The 26,812-nt window shown below is 38.4% G+C and overlaps 1 protein-coding gene across 2 annotated transcripts; it reads right to left on the bottom strand.

The window, feature by feature from the left end:
• Positions 1–961: 961 nt before the first annotated feature.
• ppp3ca (protein phosphatase 3, catalytic subunit, alpha isozyme) lies at positions 962–26,812 on the bottom strand. 2 transcript variants are annotated; one of them, XM_018692370.2, is made up of 14 exons: positions 26,100–26,810; positions 20,674–20,874; positions 16,650–16,774; positions 16,391–16,502; positions 15,687–15,832; positions 15,445–15,584; positions 9,534–9,611; positions 9,321–9,415; positions 7,766–7,891; positions 7,553–7,630; positions 6,768–6,852; positions 6,407–6,504; positions 5,410–5,460; positions 962–3,711 (listed from the first exon to the last, which is right to left on the bottom strand). In XM_018692370.2, exons 1-14 carry the CDS (start codon positions 26,152–26,154, stop codon positions 3,533–3,535), a joined length of 1,569 nt encoding a protein of 522 aa, XP_018547886.1. In that variant the 5' UTR covers positions 26,155–26,810; the 3' UTR covers positions 962–3,532. The 2 variants fall into 2 exon arrangements, with proteins under 2 accessions (XP_018547886.1, XP_018547887.1); XM_018692371.2 differs by lacking the exon at positions 5,410–5,460 and having other exon boundaries at positions 26,100–26,812.

Genomic DNA, 26,812 nt, shown 5'->3' on the forward strand with positions numbered 1-26,812 from the left:
ACTTGCGTGTGATGCATTCAAGTGCTCAGGCATAAAATTGACTACTCGTACGGAAACACATTTCCGCCAGTGTAATGAAAAAAAAGGTTCTGTGAGTCATTATAAGGACAAACTTTCTCGAAATAATGACATAGTATCTAAAAATAACGACAATAGCTCTTGACGAAACAAGGGCCTGTTCAAATTTTGAGAACGTTTCTCACTGCTCTTTCTAGATTATTTCGAGAAACTTTCTCATTATAATATTATATGGTGTACACAGTCAACATAACTGTGTTATAGATAAAATGGATTATGGTAACATTACATAAAATCTACATCTCTGTAGCAATTAGTCATTGGCATGATTAGGCACATGTATACAGGACATTAACAGAGATTTAGTTCGATATAAGACACTGGTGTGATGATTCTGATGCAGAAATTAAGCAGATATTTCTTGCTATACTGAACACAAGTAAGCCACTTTTTTTATTTATTGAGAGGTTACATCTGGATGTAGGTCAGGCTGAAAGCTAAAATTAGCATTAATACCTCCACCATTGAGTTAGAAACTATGCAACACATTTTTGTTCATGCATATTTTATTCAAGAGTAAAAAAATGTGATTTGTCCCATAGGGCATGCTTACAATGTGTGTATTGTTTAGGAAGTCAAATGCCAAAACGTATTTCCATAGATAATAAAAAATGTTGCAAGATAAAATCCATTATATTTGTTTGTTGAAATATGCATGTAGACCATACAAGAACCAGAAACAGAGGAAGGAAAATAACCATAAGCTAAATTGTAACAATAATAATATCAGCAGTAAATATAACCAGAGTACAATGTTTCCTGTTAAATGTAAGTGCGACACATGATTTTCTTAGTGTCCAATTCATTTACATCTGAAAACCATGCTATCATGCTTTGGCAGCCTGAAAGTAGCTTTTCACTGAGATTATATTCATTCACACTATTGAACATTTTCTGTACATCAGTACAACCGAAAAAAATAAACACAAGGCTTCACACCTCTGCATACAATAAATCAATATAAAATTAAAAGCAGTGGTCATAAATAACAGAATGAAAAAATGGACAAAAACAATCAAAGGAAGCCTATTTATAAAATTTATAAAACAAGACAAATAAAACAACAAATATAATCCAAAAATAAAATAATTCAAGTTTACTATTTGAAACACAACTATCACAATTATAATCTCACATAACAATTAGGAACTTAATTGCATGCATTGATGCGTTCCATACCATAGATGCTGTGTTAAAAATCATCGGTCCATCCTTCATCGACATACCTTTATCAATAAATAGAAAGATGGAATATAAGGTAGAAAAAATATTGATGAAAGGAAATTCTAGAAATTTACGTGATAGCATGTGTTGTTTGAGGTTGGGCTTTCACTGGTATCGACTTTCCCAAATCATATATTTTTGAAAGAACCAGAATGTTTCCTATTTTCATTTCTTTCTTTCTTTCTTTCAGTCAAAAAGACACCTTCAGTGCAACATGGAATTTTAGGATATAAACTGACTTGTCATCAAAATATCTGGACGCAATATTTGAACATGTGAATTTATGTTTTATTTTGGATCACAGTGTGGGTGCACTTGTCAGTGAAATTTTTCTCGGCCTGTTTCTCCACAGTAAAATTAGATTAGTTTAGAAAAGTTGATTGAAAAACAAGAAATGATTATATGATTAACACACTTAGATGCAAAATGTATGGATTCATAAACCACATGCTTTGTCTGCGCTGTGCTTAGTTTTCATGAAGAAAGTACCTCTGACTACTTTAAAATAATTTAAGGTTAATTTTAGTGGAAAAAGAAATAACATCTGTTCTCAAAAGTAGCATTACTTAACTGAATTCTGGTCTGGATACATTCTTCAAATCCCTCAAATAAATTTCAGGATGGATCTAAAGCTGCATATTCCAAATGACACAATAATGTGTGGTTGTTAAATATTCTTTAAACAAAAAAAGATATTTTTGATTTTATGCATTCACACATCTGTAGAATTTCCTTCTCACTCTGATATAGTATTTTGTGTAGCTCTTAGGCGTTAAACCTCAGTGAATTTGCAGCACAGCAAAAGTGCAAAAACTCAAAGGGCGCTAACGTATGCTCGAGTGACGGCACATATTCTTTTACTTTCTCTTAGGCAACAAGCAGGTGAGAAATAATCAGGTAGTGTGTAACAACAGAGGATGTCCCAAAGTTCAAAAACACTTCTCCTTCTCCACTGTCCAAAAACAGGTGTCAATGCCACTTTAGTGCCAGTCACATCGATGCAGAGGGAATGAGAAAAATCTTGATTCATAGCCTCCTCCGCTTGGAGGATGCTCAAGTGTATACTTTCCAGAAAGAGAAGTGCATGATTTTTGGACATGTGTGAGGTATAGCTTGCTCTAATGCCAAGCTTCTCTGATGTGTGCTTGAACAAGTAGCGGAGAGGAGGAAAATAACTTAAAGGATGGTTTGGATGGAAATATAACCTTTTAAGATTCACTTACAGACATTGATGAAGTTGCATCGTCATATGGGTCCGTGTGTTCCTTTTGGGGACATTTTCAAATGTTAAATCTTGGCATTAAATCTGTGATGCTGAGGTACCTACAGTAAGCAGTGGATCCAAATTTCCCAAGTGCTCTTTTCCTCCCCTCCCTTTCTTCCCTCATCCCCTCCAAATGACTTCTTGCTAGGAGATGACTGATAAGGAGGGAGGTGAGGAAAGGAGTTAGTACTGGAGAGTACTGAGACATACCCGAGGTGGAGTTTGATCTCAGACTATGGTGGCTTTGGTGATCAGGGCAGAGCTGTGAGCACACGTGAGCACCCGGTCCTCTTTCCCTCGCAGGATGACAGCATCTTACAACAAGGTAAATCAATAAATTTAAGTCCACCGGTAAGATTGCACTGCAAGTTTTAAGAGGTATACATTTTGCTTTCTTTCTTTTTGCTTTCTTTTTCACAAAGTGGTGTGACTTGTTAATACTAGCAAAAACATGTAGGTAAACAAGATTATTTTCCTCAGAAGTGAATTTGTGAGTGATTTATAATAAACACTTTATAAAATAGTAAAATGATTTGTGTGGCATGGATACTGCAATTATGTCTTCTGTCAGGCCCTGTAATGAAGGAGCAGACATTTGTCAGCGCTCAGAACGACACAGCCCCCAACGCTTCAGTCTGTAATTGAGCTGAAAAAGGGAACAACAGGCAGAGATTACTTTCAATCACACTTTTTCAGTCAAGCTGCAGCCAGCTGGACTCTCTTTATCCCTGCCACCTCTGCTGTCAACCCCCAGCTCCCCCTCTTCCCCCTCCCCCAAACTGTGCGATGACATTGTCATGAAAAAAATGACCATTTTTTGCCCATTTTAGATTCGCTGCAGATTTCATGGTTCTGTCTGTGGGCCTGTTTTGATTTCTATGTTCTGAGGCCTGAATTCCCGATTTGGCAATGTCTTGCTGCACGGCGCAACAGCGGCACAGTTCTGAGGCTCAGACGAGCAGCACATCACTGGACGTTGCTGTTGTCGTCCGTGCCGTTCGCCTCTGACATATTCATCTTTCCCATGGAGTGGCCCACGTGGTTCACCCCGTCCTTGCGGGGTGGCATGCGCTCATTGATGCGGTCCAGACCCTTAGCCTCTTCAAAGCTTGTGATCTTGTGCTGAGGGGAGAACCCGCGGATAGCTGTAAAGAGAAAACACATATAAAAGGATCAGGCTTGCTATGTAATGGCGCATTCTCATAATATTCCTAATATCATCTCATATTGTGCATTTCCCTCAAAATATCAAAAGCTGTGGGTGATTTCAAAGGCATTACAACCAGCAGAGGCACAAGTTCAATGGGTCAGTCTATGTTTGGAATAAAGGAGCTTATTTCAATGACAGATATGAGTATTAAATATATTGTATGATGCTTTAAATGTCATATTTTTAGTTTTGAATTGCACTGGGTCACATACCCGTATATGCTACTCAGTTATCTTTGTTGTTATCTTTGACATTAATGACATGGCAGCTCCTACTACATCTCCTGTAATGGAGGGTGCAATTTGACAAAGATTCTTTGTGACACGTAGAACTTGTTGCCACAAACATTTTATAAAAGCAAAAATTTGAGTTCTAATGGTCCTTTTTTGCAAGTGGTGTAAGTGTTAAAATGAAAGCAGCTTTTTTTAGTTCTTCAGAGGTAACATCGTCTTGCTATATCTATAAACTGCTTACAACTTACTCTCCAGTGGGTGGTGCAACTTGACTTTTGTTTTACACAATTTAAAATCCCTCACCTTAAATGTCTTATCCCAGTATCCAGTCTCAACAGAAAATACATCAAATTAAAGAAAACAGATCAGCACAAAAGTCCTGCATCCTTGTCATTTGAAGCTTTTGTATTAAATTTTTATATTTGATAGAAAAAATGCAGCCAACTAACTTCAACCCTCATTGTGGAAAAAAACAACACAATCATTGCCAATGTTTTCCATCCTGCTACGTATTACAAAGAGGATATACATGTAAGTAAAATAATCGCTGTCTCATAGTGAAGCTTCCTGGTTAGTAAGCAATGATTTCCTCAGACATGTCATGAGGAACTGAGGCTTCAAGATGCATATTTCATGTCTGTTTCTTGTTCTTGTGCATGCAACACTTTTTTAGAACCAGATGGAGGCCATTTACAAGCCAAACCCAAAACAATGAAGTATTTTAGTCATGCATCTCTTGGCAGCACTTGACTTTGCAGTGTTTTAATTTATTATGAACACATCTTAATGCCTTAAAAAGCTCTTCCTTTTTTATTTAGCATTTTGTCTCTTTCCCTCTCAGTTTGTGATGGGCAATTCCAAAGGTGTGCTGCGATCATTATTGGTGCTAAGCTTCTCTGATAGGAGCACAGTTACACACAAGGAGGAACCTGAGACTTCTTTTCATCTGTCCACAAGGAACAGGAGTGCATTCACTGTCTAACAATTCATGTTATCTTCTCTGTTCCCTACCCCCTCAGTAAATGTGCCACAACCAAACAGTGACAAGATCATGATCCCTCACTGGTTTCCCACCCTACAAATACTGTCAACTACAAGTTGTTCTTCCTCTTCACCTCTGAGGCAACAATTAGAAGAATTCCTTAAAAATCCTCACAGTGCATAAGGTGGCTCACGTCATGTTCACAATCCCCTCTTTCTACAATTTACAATCTAACCACAGTTTGATTTCTGTTCAGTTAATAGTACTGCAAAGTAAAGTGCCAGCCATACCAGCATCAAACTGTCCTATGAGATGTTGCTTGATGGAGCTATTATTGTATGAGGTGGCCTGGTGACCTCTGTCACGGGAAACCTTGGCAATATGTTTCAGATGGGGTGGGGGGAAAGCACATGTTTACCTTCTCTGTCCTCATCATGCGTCTCGATGGCTTCAATGGCTTCAATGGTGGCTGAGGGGGGAGGAGGGGAGCAGGTTACTCCTGATAAAGCCATGCAAATGTCAAATGCAGCCCCAGCGAAAAGGCGGCTTGTGTTAGGCCAGGTGAGATATACATGTTTGTTGGCAATACAGCCAAACTCAGAGGAGCGCCATGCGTTAATACTGAGAGAATTAATGTAAATACGGAATTGGAAAATTCATATGAAAAACAAGAAAGACAGATCCGTAAAGAGAGGGTGATAAAGATATTGAGACAGAAAGAAGAACTGCTGAGACTGTAATTGATTTTAGTTATGAGGACAGAAATAACTTGTCCTGACTTTGCACTAGATATTTTCAAAGGATTTCACAATTTCAAAAAAATTCAAAGCCTGGCAGCTAAATGGTGTTCCTGTTGTCAAGGCTGTCAGCACACTAGTAGTGATAAACAATCATGGATACCACACAGATTTTGTGTACAAGCACAATGATTGCGTTAGAGGTAGCTAAACCTTAATCTGAAAATACTTTTTGATTTAGATGCTGACTCAAGTGGCTCTTTGTGGGCGCTTATACTGCCAATCCCACTGTGAATCAACACTGAACTCTACAGCTCTTTGAAGCTTTTAGCTAGATGCAGTTCATGTCAAGTGCTGCAGTGCTGAGGTAAAGGAGGGGCTGGTGAAGAAAATATAACATCTAGCACGCTGAAGAGAGACAGACATTTTTCTCAAAGTTGGTAGACCAAAACAGTTTTGGTCACATCTACAACATTAGGGTTCTTTTTTCTTCTTAAATGTGATTAGATAATCCATAAAGAGGCTAAAAAACAAAGCTTGCTGGCTGCTCTACATTTAATGCAGAGGAGGAGAAAGAGAGAAGACCAGTGGTAGATCTGAGAATGGTGATGAAGAAATGAAACAAAAAAAGATGGAGTAAATGATGGAGAAACAGCTTATGCTGAGCCCTGTACTTACCACTCTGCAGTGTCTGTCTACCTCCAGAGAGAACCCCACTCGGCAGCATGCCAGTGGGCGTCAGGCCCTTCAGCGTCAACACATTTTCACTCTCCTCTCTGCAGGAAACACAGAGACACACACAGACAGGTCAGAAAACTTTGCTGAACCCTGATCAAACCAGAAAAAAAAAAAAAAACTTTATGCCCCCCACTCTGATGATAGAATATACACACACAGTGTGTGCACATGACACCTGCTCACTCTACACACATACATGTAAACAAAGAAAAACCCAATACAGTTTTGGAATTTGACAATATACAGTCATATTTACATTCACAAAGATACTCACATTCACACACAAAAACATAGAGTCTACCTGAGAACGGAAAACATTTTGGCCATTTTCCCAATAGCACGGATCTTGTTTCTGATCACCTCCTTGCGTGCTGCAGCTGCATTGGCTGCAAAGAAATATTTATACATATTCTCATTATGTGCTTCTCTGATAGAATGGATGCTGTCATTATAAGCCTATGTAAAGCATGAGAAACTGTTGGGCTCTATGATGCATAAATACTCTGACTGTATGTGTGTCTTGATGATTAGGATACTGTGATAGTAATCTTATATACTGTTATTATGGGCCCCTGTAATAGATACTGTAATTCTATTCCCATGTGACTCATTGTAGCCTGTATCTAGTGAATCAGAGTCTGTGTTTACTGGCCTCTCTGATGCAATAAACATTGTTTTCATATGTTTTAAATGCAATAAAGCACAATTCTTTATTTTACTACTGGACTACAAACTAGTTTAACAAAGTTAACATGTCAAGATCAAGTGATAATTTACTGCATTCACTGTAACAAGTATTTAAAGGTGATGGCTCTGTAAAAGCACATGAAAAAGAGAACAATTTAACATCTGATTTTCTGCCATGTCTCCCGGTAGTAAGAGAAAGAGGCCAAACATTCAAACTAATTTGGCACAAGAAAAAGAGGCCCTAAATCCTTGGTGTGAATAGTTCAGATGTGAACAGCTCAAGTGTGCAGATCTCATTTCATGAAAGACCTAGTTTATGCAGTCTGAACTGAACTCGTGATGCACTAATGATAAAACTAAATAATGAATTATTCAGTCGTTATTTACAAGACTTCTCACCATCAAAGATCTCATCTTCATCATTCATGAGTTCATCATCAGAGCAGATGCTCAGCACATTCACCAGCATTTCTGTGACTGGGGAAAGAAACAGAGAGTAGGAGAGAGGTAAAGTCACTGAGCGATAAACCAGAGAGACAACAGTTAGGACTGGGTGTTATATTAAAAACACAAATGAATATCAGAAGCCTTTGTTACGGAAACACTCAATACCTTTCTCTCCAACAAATGGCAGAGACCAGGTGAAGACATCCATGAAATTGGGCAGCCAGTAGGGATGGGGTGAGCAGTTGAACTGTCGGATGTTCATGACATTATTTTCATACTTCAGTACAGCAGCTGTTGGGAGAGCAGATGGTGAGATAGTAGAGTAAAAATTTCCACTCAAATCTCACAATGTTTTATAGCCTGGTGATGTAGTTAAAGACTTATTACATTAGTGCATATTAAGTATAATAATATAATGCTGACTAACACTAGTAAATCAATCTAGATGTAGTCATCCAGAGGATAATGATGTACTATACATAGACAGTATGCCAATTTAAGGTATATCATTACACTATAAGACATTTATTGGCATGTTATGCAGAGGCACAAATACTCTTATTAATATCCAGATTTTACCAAAGCATAATAACTTAAGAACTGCTGGAGCTTGTGATTAGCATATACATGCACATGACAACAAATGTAACATGCCTTAACTACTGCTAAACAGTCAAATAATATCTACAGTTCAAGCAAATATTCAGTGTTATGGTCAGATGCTGTAACTTATGTGATTTGGAACAATTTTCTCTTTTGAAATGAATTTGTAGTACTTGGTGCCATTTAACTTAAATACATTTTATAATTTTGGTGCAGCAATCACACGCAGAATGACTGAAACAGGTACATTTAAGTTAGCCTGCTACATATTATATAAATACTGTTTAGTAGAACTGGTTTTTTATGGCATTTGCTCAAATGAAATGTAAAATGCCAAATAAAGTCTATACGTGCATAATAAAATCTATTTTAAACAAAATTCAGAGTAATGGCAGACTGCTCTCCACACAATATACTTCAAATATTTTCATGTTTGGTGGTGTTACTTTAACATTTTCACAAACAGTTCTCTGTGTACATGCAATACAAGAACAGAAATGGAGCAGAGAACGAGACATTCAACCACTAGATGGCCTAGCTGAGGCCAGGGATTGCTGACACTGTTACATCAAGAGGGATAAAGCCACATGGAGATAGTCAGCGATGCCGACAGTCCCTCCCACGCTCCCCATCTCCCATAGCCCATGGCAACCAAGACACAGATCTGAGGACACAAACAAACGAGGGCTCCCTGATGTATTCTTATGCCTGCTCACAAGCTAAAAGCAGTTACATTAACCCATACGCTCCAGTTTGTGCTGTTAGAGCCATTTTAATAGATATAATAGAGCCCATGGTAGTCATTTTATCAGATGTTAAGAGATGACTTTTGTTGGTTCTAAAATGCCAAATGCCTCCTTAGTCCAATTGGATACTGGAATCGGGGCACCTCTCTCACAATACCAGGCTTTACTGTTTACTGTTGTAATATTTATTTCGACCCTTAAAGGATAAGCGGTATAGATAATGGATGGATGGTATATTTCAGTTTACATAACTCTATCATTCAGGCCCATTTCTGTGATTCTGTGCAAAAATATGATACAAACACAAGCAAAAAACTAATCTGCAAACTGACACAAAAATGGTTATAAAATTAACAAAGAGATTTTCTGACCTTTGTTGTTGTAAACATCCAGGTAGTTTGGTGCTGAGAAGATGGTAATGAGGGATGGAAACCCAGTGGTCTGGCTTTTGCGGTACATCCGGTAGCTTCAAGGCATTCAGGTGGTGGTAAAGACACAAAAAAGACAAAGCTTTTTCTTATATATGTAAATATATGTCTATTTTTGTTTGTGTGTTTTTTATGTGTGTTGCAGGGATAACATACCCGGCATCTTGTGCTTCATGCGCTCGAATAATTGATAATAGGTTATTGCTCTGTAGGAACTCGCATACAGCTGGATAACTGGAAAAGAGTAAATAAAAACTGGTTTTAGAGACATCACTCAAAAAGGTTTTAATGCACTGAAAAGTAAAGCAGCAGAGACAACAACAGAGTATGACAGCACAAGTCAATTCAAGTAAGAACGCAATCAGAACATGACTTGTCAGAATTATTTTTCCATGGCACAGCAGAATTACATTCAAGCTGTAGGATACTAATTCCAGTTTCACTAACTAGAAAATGAAACAACAAAGATTCATCACTCATAAATGCATTTATGAAAGCCTCACGCGGGATGATGCAAGGGTATGAAAAACCAAATCCTACAGCTACCTGTTGCTGTAAAAAAACAAACTAACCCAGTAAGCAGCAGTCAAAGCTTCCTGCCCCCTAGCTTTAACCTGACAGGAAATGTGCCTGTAAGGGAGTGAAGCCTATGAGTGAGCTCAGGCAGACAATGAAGTGTGCTGCTATACTCACACACGGCATAAAGTAGATGCTGCATATAAACTGTATGTCCAATGCACCCTGTGCATTAAGGAGGTCTGTTTAAGATGTCGGAAGTTCCACCCATTCATTTGGAGGAATAATTCACCAGTCATTTTGTCAGCCACAAAGCTGCTCTTCAATTGTTTTGCAACATATTTCACCCTATGTCAGTGCAATTATTCTGGGTTTTTTTTCGTTGATTTTGATGCTATTGGTCTGCTCACTTTCTTAGAGTCTTTTGTTAAATTTTAATGTGATTTTTGAATAAAGATAGATCAACTGTGAATAAATACATGTTTTGTCAATTCTGACTGTTTAGCTTTGGTTCTTCTTGTCAGATTCATCTTCCAGACTGACCATTAACAGTACCTGTTAAGCCTCCATAACAAAAAATAAATAAATAAAATAAATGAAAAAAAACCTGTATGTGCAAATTGACATCTGGCAGTCTGTTACTAAAGCCACCAATATGACCTACTTACTTCAAACACTGATTTAATTGTAATACAACCTCTCTTATAACTAAGTCATTTCCCAAAGACTAATTAAATTTGTGATAATTTTATCTCTCTCTGGCTGCATGCCAAAGTAGTTCTCTGTGTTTTTCTGGTCAGATGGACAATGAGTTGTCCTATGGAGAAAAATGACCACATGACTTCCTATTTGTCACTTCAGACTAGCCTTGGATCAGATATGGAGCAGACTTAGCTCCAGAATTAAATTCCATAGCAAAAAAAATAATAAATAAAAAACAAAGTGCCCAGAAAACACCCAACCTCTGTGACACACAGGAGGGGCAAATAATCAGAAATGGGGCACTTCCAGCTGCAGTGTGAATGTAACCTACCATTCAGCAGCTCAAACCACAGTTGTTATGTAATGCCTAGAAGGTTGTGTTATGTCATTCAGAAACTGTATCATCCCTTCAACTGTGTCTCCTAGGACAGAAAAACAGGGTTACAGATTACAGTTTGATTGGCTCTTTTAAAATGGAGTGATCAACGCTGTCAGGTCAACACATCCTCATTCTGTCATGTCCCTAAGGATCAAGAGAAAAGTCCTTTGTGATTCCCTTATTTCTTCCAGTTGTTATTATCAAATAATATCCTTAAATCCTTCAGTCATGAATACCAACCTGTTTTGAAAGCTCTGTTAGGTTTACTTGATTGATTTTTAATCTAGCTATCTTAACTATCTTTCTGAGTAATTTCCTCTGTAATGGCTGTTAACTGCTGAACGAATGAGGTGTGATATATGTCCACCAACACATCCCTGACTACACTGTATACACTCCACAATTTGTTTGGTGCAAGAGTTTCAAACACCATTGTTTACCTAAATGAGTTCCACGGGACACATTTCAGTTTATTACTGGTGACAGTTTGCTCCCTGAGAAAGTTTCTGCGCAGGGATTTACAGATGGAAAAACTCTCTTATAGTCTCAATCTGCTAATTACTATTTGCAATTATCCATATTCGCTGTATTTTTAAACTCAGACTCCACAATGTGTAATCCAATTCTCAAGACTGACAGAGAAAAACAGAGATACACTGAGTAACCTATTAGCACAGACTGCATGAGGCCCAGTAGACAATGTAAACCTAGATTACCAATTATTACCAGTTTCTGCTGTCCTTAATACAATCATATCATAATGTCACTGCCAATTAATCTAAACTGACAAGCTAATCTGCCAATTGTTTTTTTCTCCACCCATTATGCTTTTAGTCAATAACATGTCAGCCAATAATGAAAATGTCCATCAAAATTTCCCAGAGCCCAGGGTAACATCTTTAGATGGCTTGTTTTGTCTGACTGACAGTCTCAAACACAAGATGTTTAATTTACAGTGATAAACTAAAGAAAAGCAGCACATTTGAGAAGCTGAATGGCTGGATTTTTCTTCCTCTGATCACAATGATTAATCACTCATCAGAATTATTGATTACTTTTCTGATCATTGCCTGATCATCAACTAATTGTTTCAACACCACTTAAAGTTTTTTTTTACAGTTACACACAGTATATCCTCCCCAGCAACAATCCTCTCTTCCGGCACTTCCTTACAGTCACTGCTGTCCACAGAGCCATCAAACTTTCAGAAGTGTTTAAAATATTTAAGGGCTCAAAGAAGAAAAACAAGGAGACTGCTGTGCCCTGAGCACCTGGCGAAACTGTGCCATCCGCATATATCTAGGTCACATGGCTATCATTCCCTCTGTGGCCAATATATAAATTACAGGAATAGCTGATGAGTGACTGATGAATATACTGTAACTCCTACCACTATGACTGACAGTTCAGCCTGACAGAAGTGCAAAATGGTTGGTCTAAAAAATGTTATGTAACTGTTTCTATTAAAAACACATTTACAGCTCATTTTTAATTTATAAATAAGGCTAATCACAGTTTTTAAAGATTATGTTTGTCATAGCTTCATCCTGTGCACAGTGCTGGCACAAATGTCACGTACTAACATAAAAACAAAGATCCCATCGCACACTATGTACTAATTTATTTTTCCCAACGGTATCTATTGATTACTGCGAGGGTACACAGTACACACACATTGCTTGCCTGCGGCTCACATTCCTTCTCTCCCCTTTGTGAAAACACACAATTATGTGTTGGTGAGCCTGTGACTGAGAGAGCGCGAGAAATCTGACAAGTGAGTATGAGTGAAGGAGACAGAGAGAGATGGAAGTGCTGTGCTGTGAGTGTGAAACTGAGAGGTTTTTTTTTTTTCCCTTTCCCCTGAGAAAATCCATCTGTCGGGCTGGTGGTCATCACATAAATTTTCCCTCCAATATAGAGTTTAAAAAAAAATCACATTGATAACCATATTCTTCATCAGTCAGAGGTGCTACATTTTTCTAATTATGATCACTGCACAAGAAATTAGCTGGTATTCTGATAATGTAATAATACAGTACTGACAATGTTAAGAGCCAAAAGTAACAAACTTAACCTGTGGTATAAACAGTAATATGTGACAACAGACTTCATACAAATCCTTATGTGTTAAAGCCTGTACAATATTACTTTATCATATTATTGTGTGATGTTGTGCTGTGCCTCCACATAAATATCATATATAAAAGCTATATGCAAAACATCTTTGAAATACTGGAAAATCTGTTTGGGATTATTTATGGGCAGTAATTTCAATATTCTGACTGGAGGGACAATTTGTATTAATTTGGTCAATGTTATAAAAAACTATTTAATATCATGGGAGAGTCATGAACAAACATGCGTAGCATTTACTTTACAAAACGCTGGATTTTCTGCAATGCGTTACATCTATTTCAAACACTTCTCTGCTCTAAGGAGCAAGCAATTGTGTGGCTACTTGTGAAATATGTTCAGTATTGATTTTTACAGAACACACGTTTAGAGAGTCAAATATCGCTGCCCAGTGCAGTGTGTGTGTGTGTGTGTGTGAACATCTGATGTATTACAACAATCAATCATTGTCAATATGTAGCTTAAAGTAAAATCAGTCATTGAATTTTAATGCCCCACTCCCCCCCCCATTTTTCCCAGGCTGCTATATCTACTTCTTTTAGATAGAGATTTCCGCACATTTCCCAGAAACCCCCAGGAGGATGTGGTTCTCTGTGCTGCATACATGCAGTATAGTTGGCAAGAGTCATAATGATGGAGAGGTAAGTTTGAGAGTGAAGGCAGAACAAAGCCATGGGGAGACAGATGACTATTATAGCAGCATCCTCCACACATGTACAGAATAATCCTCTACTAAGCTCCTCTCTCACTGTGAATAGGCTGGTTAGTTTCTGCTGGTTGGTGACCATTTCTTTTCATTCCATTTCTCTCCATAGGTGCTGGTAAACTCTGCCAATACACTATTATCATTCATCAGTGTCAACCACGGTCAGCTGTTTTGCTGGCTTTTAACACAATGCTATGCACCGATGACCATTTTCCAAAGATAAACATGCAATAACTTTTCAGATTTAAATGTTTATACTTTAAACTTTGTTGTCTCAAGTGTTTAAATGGTCTTAAGCTCAGCAACAAAAAGAGTTTTCAAATGGTACTGAAATATAAAAACTAAAAGTAACAAAATTTTCACTGTGTTGTCAAGCAAGCTTTGTGTGTTTACAAGCTGATTTCAGGAATAGGAAGAAACAGCCTTGAAGCATAAAAAATATTTAAAACAAAAATCATGCTGGGAAAAGACCAGCAGTAATGTAGAATGTTTGCACAGTGGAAGTTCATAAGCTAAACTTTCAGCATAGTTTCAAGTTTAGTCTCAGAGTTACAAGGTGATCTTGCCAATCTGGAAATAAACTGTGGAACAGAAACTTCTCCACTTAACGTTTCAGTGGAACTATTTCATCTGATGCCATTTGAAGCAAATGACACTTCTGCGTGTGCGTGCAAATACACCGAAATGAGAATTACAATTGGGTCATAATGTGAATCTGAACTGCAATTATCCTGCACACGCTGTCCAGAATGTCATTTCCTCTCCGGAGGAGGAACAAATCTTCCTGACTTAACTTTTTGTGATTTGAGCAGAACTGCAGCTCCCACGCAAGGGGTCTGTACTGTTCTGAACCTTCATTAAGAAAACTCTCACCACAACTGCCACCTAATCTCTTCTCCTCACCACCACCTACCTCCACAGCTCTCTTCCTTCTCGCAACAATATTAGGACAGTGCTCACTCCTCCTTCTTTTTTATATGCTCTGTCACGGAGGTTGAATAGTTGCATAACAAACCCATTCCCAATTTGCCTTGCTATTATGTTTTATATTTTATTCCGTCCTCTCTCTGGCTCTATTTTTATTTGACTCCAGGTTCACCCTGCTAATCCTTTGTCTGTAACAGTATGTTCTGTAAGTCAGAAAGACAGAGACAGTCAAAAAGACTCATGAAAAACAGTCGTTAACCACAAGGCAACATGATCCATTTACTCATAGACACAGACAATATCTGTAAACTTTAAGGATATGTTTACTCATCCTCTCATTGAATCATTCAGTTTCCCTAATCACAATCTGCTTCCCATGTTATTCCCATTATGGAGTGTTAAGTGTACATCTATTGTTTGTTTTGTTCTCTTTAGTTTTGCTCAAGTAGAGATAAATGTTTGATATCTATGAATCATTTATAATCTTACCATCTATTTTTGATATTAAGAGTTCAGTTCTGACCCTGCACTCCAGCGATTCTCTTGAAAGATTAAATTAGATCTCATCAGCACTAATAATTTAGGGTGAAAGCAACACTGCCCTGTATCCTTTAGTAAATTTGGATTTCAAAGCCACGCTTATTCTCACAAGTTATAATAATCCAGAGGGTCCACCAGGGACTGAAGGAGAAGAAACAGCTCACCTGTAGAAGTAGGAGCAGCCTCGCACTGTGTTGTGGCTGAAATATTCCTGGGTTTTCTCATTGCCAAAGTCTTCCAGAGGATCAGACCACAGCAGGTCACACATGGGCCCGAAAGCTGGTGGCTCCTTGAACCGATCCAACTTGACATTAAAGAAACCAGAACTGTAAAAAACTCATAGGCACAGACACACACAACCGATGTACTACATGCAAGAGCTGGTAGTGCTGAGGCAGCAGCTTACCTTTTTAATGTCATCTAAGGTGTGTATTTCAGGTGAGAGCCCACCATGGACACACAGAAACTGTTGGTTCATGAGCGCAGCCAGGGGAAGGCAGTCAAACGCATCCATACATGAGTCATACACCTGCTCGGAGTACTTGATTTTACCTGACAGAAGGCAGAAATGTAATGAGCTGCGTCAGTTGTAACATGATATCTACATAGAAGAAACAGGTTTCTCAGTTTGTTTCTTCCTGTGAGTCAACTTTGACATAGACAAACAAACTTGTACTTGTTTACAAAACAAGAACATTGCAATATTTGAAATCTGCACAATCAACTATAAAACAAATACAATTTACAAAAAGATTGTTTCATACATGCGTAAAACGAGGTCTGATGACACCCTTTATTAAAGCTAACAACAAGATAACTGGTTAGTTTAGGTTTCTATCATGTTTCTATATGTTTTTTTTCCTGTATGTATGTTCATTTGTGTACATATATGCACACTGCACATGCACGTTTTGCTATCTCAAGTTTTTAAATCTTCAGTTGTTCACAGATTGTTTTGTGCTGTCAAACAGAATTAACTTGACAGTCCCCACAGACAGGTGCATTACTTGAAATCTCTCCAAAAAGTGCTCCAGGCTACACGTGACATTAACAGTGTAAGGAGAGAGAAAAAAATAAAAAACAATATGATAAACACTGAGAGGTACTCACATTCTTGTTTGAAGGTGAAATATTCTGTCAAATGTCTACATTCATGATTTCCACGAAGTAAAAATAGTGTCTTTGGATAGAGGATTTTCAGCGACCAAAGGTATAAAACACACTGTTAAAGCAAAAACAAACAAAAATGTTATTCTATGCAAAAAGCTGAAAACATTTGTATGTGTAACTTAATGTTATAGCAACTACAAGTAGCTTTTTGCTGTTTGTTACCCCCGTGACATGCTTAATGATATTCTGATGGTTTTACCTCAATACTGAAGTAGCCACGGTCAACGTAGTCCCCGAGGAACAGGTACCGTGTTGTGGCTGGTGATCCTCCCACTTCAAACAGCTTCATAAGATCAAAGAATTGCCCATGGATGTCCCCACACACTGGAAAACAACCACAGGACAGTGAACGTTACACAATCAAAGAATCGCTGAATATCTTTTTCTGCATCTTTGTGTTTTGCACATCCATCTGATATAGTCCATTCAGTGAAACAATTACAGTAGCCTCACTACAGGTTGATCCAGGGATGATACAGTCTTTTTACAACAGTTGCGTGAGATGCGTGAGTTTATGTAGAAGTGTGGCAAGTGCGTTTGTAAGGGGGGGCATCAGATCTATTTCTTTTATTTATTGGTTCTGACAAGAGAATATTCAGGCAGGATTTTGTGGCAGTACAGAGTAGTACACCTTGTACCAGAGGTGTGTATCTTCTTTTTCTGCTCACAGGTTAGCTTTATAAATAGACAGACACGCAGGCAGTGCAACTGCTACAGTCTATGTTAATATCTGTATCTCCACAGTCTCAATATTTCATCCCTCATAAGTTGGCTTTATTGTAATGGTTGCTGTTGTTGCTGTTAAGATATCAAAGCAGTAAACTTACATTGAGCTATCACTGATGACTAGGTATAATGCACAATCAAACATATATGTTATGTAACCACTAGTAACAATAGCTTCATACAGGTAAAAAGAGAGCATACTGTGCAGTAATGATCTGTGTACCAGTGTAAGTTTGTTGCGGCTATTTGCGTTTACACATTTCTTCATTATTACTCTGGATTATTGTTTGCAACAAGCTGAGTCTCCCTCAATGCACTTTACAACTCTTTCAGTGGAAAACACAGCACAGTCCATTTTTAACATTGTCACTATGAAAAAAAATATTTCTTATTCTATTAACAACTAAGTATGGCCTTCACCATAACCAGGCAGCAGAACAGCAGCAGAGGCAGTGGATTTTGAAAATTATGTTCCTGCATACGCACATTCCTGCAGCAAGAGTATATTTTTAATCTAGCTTGTATTAAAACCACTAAATAACACAGGAAGAATTTTAACGCTTTTTGAGAATATGTAATTTTTCTAAAGTCATCAACATATCTCTGTGGTCTTTGGCTGAAAGGTCTCTGTCCTCCACAGAAAAAACGAGAAGCTCTCACCTCAAAGAGGCAGAAAAAGCTCAAGCCCCCAGGGAGATACGTATAGCACTTTTTCATAGTGAACACTATGGCTCTGGAGCGCAAACCTACATCTCATTTCCTCACTGCCTTCAATTTTTCATTATCATCTTTCTCTGTCTCCTTCTCTCCTACTTATCCTCCATCTCCTCTCTTTTCTGTCTCCCCTATCAGCTCCACAGTGGCCTTCGCCCACTCAAAGCTTAGAGCAATGTGAGTGGGAGACTGCTTGTGTGACTAAAGCAATCAAACACACACATGCGCACGTACACACACATGCACACACACAAACATCCGTACAACAAATCCATGCAAGTAAAGATTCACAAGTGCATAAATGCCTCATAATATATGAATCTAACACACACACAGCTGCAGAGACATTCAAACACAACTCAGGCTCACAAAAATATAAAACAGACTTCCACACTCACAAATGCCCGTACACAACACTCAGTTCATCATCCATATTTCATGCTTAATACATAAAGCCTCCATTTTCCTGATGCCAGTCAAGATGAGCAGCCTGAGACTTCTCCTCAAGTCATTGTGCATTTCATCCATTTGTCACCTCTGTTATGGCTAAACACAAGTAAGTAAGACAATTAGCCTAATGGGATGCTAATTACATGCATAATTACATGTATATTTAATATCAAACAGTGAAGCAGAAGAAGTAAACAAAACATAAGCATGTGGGATTATGATGCAACAAAGTCAAATGTTCCCATTTTATGTGGATTTCAGGAACCAATCAAAGAATACCAAGATTATGCCGTTAAAGGGGTTTTTGGGGGCAGTCAGTTGTATTGTCAATGTCTCAACTACTGCCAAAACAACCGATTTGATTTTTTTTAATACTATTGCCAATATGGTTCCTGAGTTCTGGTAACAACTGGAACACAATAGTTTTTTCAATACCTTATTAGAAATGAAGTTCATGTTAAATATTGTTGAAAAGCAAGCAGCCACAAAACTGGCAAAAATCTGATTTAAATCAGGAAATATCACATCAAAGAATATGTAATCTGACCTGGCAGTTAATGTCAGGTTCCAGTTCCAGTTTGAGATTTCACACCCAACACCACTAGCACTTTTCAGTTTGAATTTTTTTTCTGAATATGTTTATTAATACATTAATTCTAGTTTTAAAGCTACCAAAAACATTTTTTTGGTGCAGTAAGGACAAAATGTTAGCTTGAGACAAAAGCATCTTGATTAACCTATAACTATAACTATAGCTGAGTAAACAGGATAAAAATCCTCTTCAAACATGTTCACATTTTATAACATAATTAGGACACACTGTAGGTAGATTGGGGAAGAGACTGACAGGTTCATATTTTTATTTTTAATCCACATGATACTGTTGTTTAAAGTGGTGCTTTTTCTTAATAAACTGCCTGTGTTGAGTAGGATCTCTTTGAGCCATAATGTAGGTGATTTAGTTACCTTCATAATAAAAGACCAATAATGCTCTCTTCAAAGTCAAAGCACTTCAGCACAATACTCAAAAACACCTCATCCATAACAGACCAGAGGACTTGCTGTATAATGAGAGATACAAGGTCTCAGAAAATGGTTTGCCCATTTTACTTTCATGACAAGATAATGGTGATTCTATCTAAAAGTGACAGTTTCCTGACATAAGAATTTACATTGATATAGATTCCTCTCATCTGTGTTTCATCTTTGCTTGTGCTCCAGTTAGGTGCCTTGTTTATTTTTGTACCACAGGTACAAATAGTTGCATTGTCAGTCCAGATCCTCTCACTCTCGCTTACGTTTTATACATCTTTTTCCACTGTCTTCTCCCTTTCTAGACTCGAAACTAGAAATATGACATCAGCCTTATCTGTACTTTGCTTAGCGCTAATTAGCAAATGTTAGCATGTTAACATGCCAAACTAAGATGTTGACTCCCACAAGTTTTTTCTCTGCGCATGGTTTTACTCTCTTACCTTGTTACATGAGTGTCAAACATTTTGTAACAATAAAGAGCACAAACTCACTGATTTAAAGGTTACGCTAGACCTGGTTGTGGCTAGCACGTTAGCAAACAGTTACCTTCTTACACATCCTGGAAACTTTAGCGTCCATTTGGAGCTGTGTTCCTGGACTCTGGTGAATACAAGTTCAATATTAACTCTTTTTCCTTAAGCTCAGTTTAGTCTACTATTCCACTATTTGAGAAAAATATCTCCGTCTTCAGGTGCTAAATGTTCAGCTTTCTTTCCTTCCTCAGATAGTTGCTAACGTATTCATTAGGTTTTGCTAATGCTAACACAGAATCATTTGGGCTAAGAGGAAAGATGGAAGAGGTCATTCTCTTACCTTCTCACACAGTAATTGAAGCTATCTTGCTCATTTCATAACTGACTCATTTATTTACTCATTTTTAAAATGTTAAAATATGAACAGCACCAGAAACTACAGCCTCCAAAATGACCACCAGGTTGAATCAACACCTCTCTGAAAGAGGTTCAATAACATTCCCTTCAGAAATTTAAGATTTATTACAGACTTGTTGTTTTAGTTTGCATTAGTATATTTGAAATAAGTTATCTTTAGCTGTATAACATTTAGTCACAAAAAACCTTTAAAAGCCAATAGATAAGTCACTTTTTCCTCCTGTTAAACATTAGTATGTGAAAAATAGGCCAGCAAGAACATTTGCAAACCAAAGCAGTAGGCAGCAGTGGTGAGAATGAGCATCTCTAATTCAAGCCCTACATCATATTGCATCTGAAACACTTTAAACCAAAATGTTAAGTACAGCAGGACACACACCAGGTAAACGTCTCTAACGGGTTTAATACCTGTAACTGGTGCCTCGATGTCCAGTATAGTTTTCTCCTGACGCAGGATAGCTGCTCCCTCGTTGACGATCCGAAGTGCCACCGCTTCCTCCACGCGGCCCTCTTTGGTGAGGTGGGCCTTGAGGAGATCCACACGAGGTTTCCCTTCGCAGTCAAAAACTTCCTTCATTGTAAGGCGGTGACTCAGAGGGAAGGGGACAGCTGAGGACAGAGCACAGATACATGGGGGCAATTCAGAAGAGTGACTATGGCTTTACTGTTAATGCCATCAATAAAACAATTCTTGATTGTTTCTGCCACTGTGGTGAGAGAATAGTGGCAAACAGCATTCAAGGAATGATACAAACAACTTATCATCAAGGAATTCATGCAGAAATCCTATTTTAGAAAACCCCATCCATGTTTTGCCCAGAGGCAATAATGTGCTGCCGCTGCATCCATCTTTGCTGACAGTATATGTGCATCTTTGGCATGAAAACCATCTTTACAAATATGGCTTGGCTTATATGAAGAGAGGCAATGAAGTATGACAAGCCATTTGCAGACTTAAATTATACAAGAAATAGAATTATCTTAAATTATTCAGAAATATACAGAATTCAGACAACATTATTCCTTACAGATGTTTATATTTACAAAATAGATCAATTTATTTCAATTTTCAAATGGTGGGTCAGAGGTGTGAGTCACTCTGCATCTATTTTTCCAGTGTGTTTTAAATATGTTGCATATTCCTATTTGTAAAGCAAACAACTAAACACAATATGTGCCTTAATTTAAATATACATTTAAATTTTATATATAAATTATGCTGAGAATTGCATTATTTATTGAATAGAAAAATACAGAAAATAAAGGTCTCTTTTGTCTCCGTCACTTTAAATGTGGAAGCAGGGAAGATCAGTAACTGGAATAAACTAGCATGCAAAAAAAATCTGTCATTTAATAACACTTATTCCAGTACAGATGTGTGGTTACTTGTTAAGTATTTTCTGAGTGCTGGATAAAACTCAGCTGACATGTAAGCACTAAATTCATCCAGCACTCTCCCTGGATTGCTAAAGCCTGTGGCCATTAAAATGCACCAGTCACCTACCCAACAGACTGCCTGTGAAACTGTGAAATCCAACCACAGATCATTACTTCAGTGGCAGCAAAGGTTATTCATTAGATCTGGTGCTGATCTCGCTGTGCTGTGACTACTTGCTCTCAGGGCCCATGTATTGACGTTAATCTACAGATCATCTGGCTTAACACAGAAAATTCTTTCTAAGTGTTGGAGCTGTAAATAATTCACATGTAAAATAAGTCTGATGAAGTGCAGTTGCAAAAATTCATTAGAACAGCTAGACACAAACACACTCTGGCGTATGTATCCACCGCACAAGCCATCAGCAGTAGCACGTTCAGGGGTGTGCTTGCCAGATTCTGTGCCATGAATAGCAAACAGGGCTACTCAGCAGTACCAAATGAAGAGAAGACAAAAGAAGGGTCTCAAACATGCTCTTTAATAATGAATGCTTGACTAGAGAAATCTCAAAGTCGCTGCTCCTGGGATAATGAGGCGAGCCCCAGCAATTGTATTTAATGGGACTAACATTTTTCACAGCGCGCAGTGTGTATCTGTGATGGCGATGTGTGCTTTGACACTTTACCAGCTAGTACAAACTCAGCACAGTCAACCACGCAAGTTTTCTCAAGTCTTGGTTTAGTTAATGTCACTGTGCAGTGATGGATTTGCATTGCTTTTTCTTTGATTCTCGGCATTAACATACAGCTTTGCGAAATATGGCTCAAGTGCATCAATGAACTACCTTCACAACACCTGATTTTTTTTTTCTTTTTTTGGAACTGAGTGGAAGTGAATGAGCTCATATGAGCTGTGACAACACTGACTGATAATCTGTGTTGAAATGAAATGAAATCAATGTGGATGCTGTAATTTATTAACATAAAAAGGTAGATAAATATAATCCCAAATCACCCTTGAACTCTTCTTTTAACTCACTTTTCCACATACTGTATCTTTTTTTTTTTTTCAAATTTCTTAACAGTAAAATGCAGATATGGATGCTTTGAAAAGGACACTACAGTCAGTTTTATGAGGACGAGTGAAGCAACAAAGGACTAATAACAAAGAAATACAAAAAAACAACCGGGATACTTGATCTTAACCAACCCATTTTACAGACACGCACATATGTAGCCACAGATATACAGGCATAATGTAGACATATGGTGGAGAGATGAAAAGCTGACTTCTGCTCAGAACCCGAGCAGAGTTGAACTATGAAATACTGTATGTTGCTGGGCAACAGCAGCAGCAGCTAACTGTTGGAGTACAGCCAGTGCCGCCACGGAAAACTGCAATTTGCACTGGAGGTTCACATAGATGCTGTTGGAAATGCGCATACAGTAAGACATGTCAGATTTTCAGATCAACTGAGGAGTCTTGGTGTGTAAGTACAGGCTGTTCACCGTCGTACGCTAAAACTGAATTTTCATGAGAACAGCTTGTCCATTCTGTAAGCTTGGAAAAAATAGAAGTGTGCGGTTTTGGGTTCAGTCAGGAAATGCTGGATGGCTTCATTTGATTGGACTAACTAGACAGTGTGAATTAATAAGGGCTCCAATTAACATACACAGACCCAGGTGTCAAGCTTTTAACACAATGTCTTGTTGCTTTTCTTCTTTTCACCCACACCCTCCATAGCTGCACCTGCTGAGATCTGCTTTATATAATACTTGAGGGGTTATGTGACTAATAAACGTGTAGATAAAAGCAGATCTATTCTGCCAAACGCAACGATTGCGGCTTCGTAACCATTAATAAATTATTAATGTCAACATAAGTGTTGCTGAATCCAATTTGCATGTTTACTACTGGAAGCTGGAGTAAATGTTTTAGCCTGTCACAGGGGCTATTACGTTTAAAGCTGACATATTATGTCTCACTGCAATGTTTTTCATATTGTTGCATAATTATTTATTTAAGGAAACAGTTCTTCTAACTTCCAACAATGGACAAAACTGCTCCAGATTTACATTTCTTTGGAATACAGTGACTGTGACTGTAATAATAATAATAATAAAAGTTCAATTATATTAAGAAAATCATTTTCTAAGGTGCTATAATAAAGTAAGATACTTCACAGGTGTACTTAAGGACTCATCCCTGAAATAAGTGACCTGAATATGCCTCTTGATGCCCACAGCACAGTGGTAGTGACAGTGCTATGGAAAACAAACTGCACAGACCAGCAGTTACTGTATCTCTTAAGATATGTTCTGTCAGGTTAAAGCGTGTGAGAAGAGAGAGAACCAGAGAGAAACTTGTATGTATCTGCGGATAAAAATAACTCGGAGTAACTTGTAGTATCAATGCTCAGTAGTTTGCTACATGCACCAGATACAATAACTGCAAGAAACATCAGTCTCGACTCATCAAAATCACCGTCATCTTGATAGCTCCCTTTGATCACCTGGAGGATGCATGAGTCAGTAACTTGCTTTTTTCACTTTTCAGCTTTTTGGGGAATTGAAAAAAGGCTACTGCTTTTTCAAAGTGGAACACACAAGTAAGAGAGGGGATAAAAGTGACAAAAAAAATATCCATATGATTTTCAAGAAATATCTAATCTTCCTAGCATGGATAAGAGTTTGAACACAACAACAATAGCATCAGCTCAACAAGATAGATGAGGTTTTGGTGAAGTGGTGATCCATTTACATGATCAAAAAGACCAAATTAATGGGGATTTGAAGTCATAGATGAAGCTGTTTACCAAGGTTTCTATATTACTTACACTGAGGCTATGTGACTAGTAAAAATGAAACACATGCATATGATTTTACACAACCAGGGGGAAAAATGCTTTGAGTGTTTCAAACCCTCTACGAAAATCCTGAATGTTACGTGACCATGTTATAAAAGCAAAAAAAAAAAAAAAAAAAAACTGAGTCAGAATTCTTGGCTGTGCTGCATTTGCTGATATAAAACTTTTGTTTGACATATTTTTAAATGCTGGATGCCAGTAAGGCTTTGCCAAAGAAATAACCACTAGTTTTATCTTGGCTGTGCATTCTTGCTGAGAAAAACAGGCTACGACAACCAACAGTTATATCATTTTAGACCAAATACTTTGTTTTTTTTTCATTGGATGTTGGGTTGACAAATGACAAAAAGTGCAATTACATGTCCCAGTAAAACAAAGAACTACACCGTCTGCTAACAGGGCAACCATAATTTATGTCAGCAGTACAATAAAAATAGATATGTTTCAGAATTTAGGATGCACAGTAGGTGATATGTTACATCTCAGTTTGTGAGAGGAAACTATTCAGATGGCCTGTGTCTGTTATGTCACACTGATGAAGTGTTCCACTAAAAATATATCAAAATAATAGATCCCACAGGTCCCACAGAAAGGACCTGGCTGATTTTCTGACACTATACTTCCTTTTTTTAAGGATCCATAATCACTAAGCTTATTCGATTCTAACAGCTTATAAACACAGTACATTTGTTGTGCCTGCAGTCATTGTCACATACAGTACAGCTGAGTGTACCTCACAGATTACTCCGTGTTTCTACAACTCTGTAGCCGAAAGGACAAAGTTGTTAATGCTGACTGAGCTGCTCAGCCATTGCAATAATACACTAAATGTGAATTTATTCATGCAGACTTCTGACTGTGAGCTGTGATCCATGGTCAAACGGAGCAGGGCTAAATGAGTTATGGCACAACTGTGAGCACTTCATCATCCTCCATTGATCCAAGTTGTATCCTCAGTAATTCTCTGACAGAGCAGCCTCCTCCTCCACATCCACTGATGCGACTTTTGGGATTCCTTATAGACCTTTCCTAATGAAATTAAAACGTGACTTAGTCCTGATAAAATATTCTCCATTAAATATCAATTTCATGCCCTCTTCTTCCTCTTCTTCTTCTACCACTGGCTCCGTCAAAGCCTGTGAAATCCTGCTGCATCACTGCCCCAGCTTCTACCACAAGCTCGGCAATTCAGCTGTTTTTTCCTCCTCTCCCCTTCTTGCCTGTTCCCAAAGCCAAGATACAGTCGAATCGTGACAGCAGAGATTAAAACAGAAATATATCACTTCAATTTAAAAACATATTCAGCATCTCAAGATGTACTGCTGCCGATTCTAAGATGAATGTCCGTTCTTAATGGGGGCTGTGCAGCAAAGAAAACCGGATTGTTTATCAACATCAAAGCTCCAGCAGCCCACTACCATCACCGTGAACACAACTTGATGGCCGCATATACACCATTAATGTACGACGTGAAAATAAAGGCCATGTTCTGCCTTAACCGCATGAAGAAGAAGAGAAGAGGGAAAAAACACTTGAGATGTTATGTAATATCTACAGCCATAACCAAACGGAAAATGTAGGCTAACTTACATTTCACCACCCGATCGGTGGCGTTTAAGACGATGTCAGCGTTAGACATCTTCATGGGCAGTTGCTGTCTTCGAGGCTGAAGCGTTTTTCTCTCCCTCCTTTAGGATCTACTCTCGGTATTTGATGTCGAAATGCGACTGATGCTGTGGCATCACTTAGATGATGCGCCCCCTCCGTGCGTCGGTGCTGCGCCGGGTAGGACTGCTGCTCCCCAGGCAGGGATGGGATGCTGGATGCTGTAGGAGCTGCTGCTGCTGCTGCTGTGCTAAGCTGTTAATGTGGGGGAGGATGCGCGGAGAGAGAGAGGGAGGGAGGGAGAGAGAGAGAGAGAGAGAGAGAGAGAGATGTGCACTATCCCGACATGGCGGTGAAGGGAACTCCCACGCAAATGTTTCACGGGACTGCCTGATGCTGCCATCAGATGGAGGCTGAGACGGGGTTGCCCCCACGCACGCACGGCGCGCCATATTTCCGTATTCTCGAAATTCTGGGTACGCTTGAAGATGAGAGCGCAATGCGGGCCCCGGTTCAAACATGTGGAAGATTCATAATAACTAGGCAGGTTTGTTTTGATTATGCGCGCGCGCGCACGTGCACGCGATTCTAACAGGCAGTTGGATTATTGCAATGATGGCAGAGAAATTTCACTTGGTGGCGACAAACCACCATGGTTTATGCAAACTCATCTGCTCAAACTTTAAAAACGACTCTCT

This window comes from Lates calcarifer, linkage group LG20, assembly GCF_001640805.2.
Source record: "Lates calcarifer isolate ASB-BC8 linkage group LG20, TLL_Latcal_v3, whole genome shotgun sequence".
NCBI lineage: Eukaryota > Metazoa > Chordata > Actinopteri > Centropomidae > Lates > Lates calcarifer.

Coding starts and splice junctions, on each gene's coding strand:
- ppp3ca (XM_018692370.2), bottom strand. CDS start 26,154: ATGAAGATGTCTAACGCTGACATCGTCTTAAACGCCACCGATCGGGTG. Junction 20,875..26,099: donor CACCGATCGGGTGGTGAAAT/GTAAGTTAGCCT, acceptor CTCTGTCCTCAG/CTGTCCCCTTCCCTCTGAGT. Junction 7,892..9,320: donor GGATGTTTACAACAACAAAG/GTCAGAAAATCT, acceptor CTCTCCCAACAG/CTGCTGTACTGAAGTATGAA.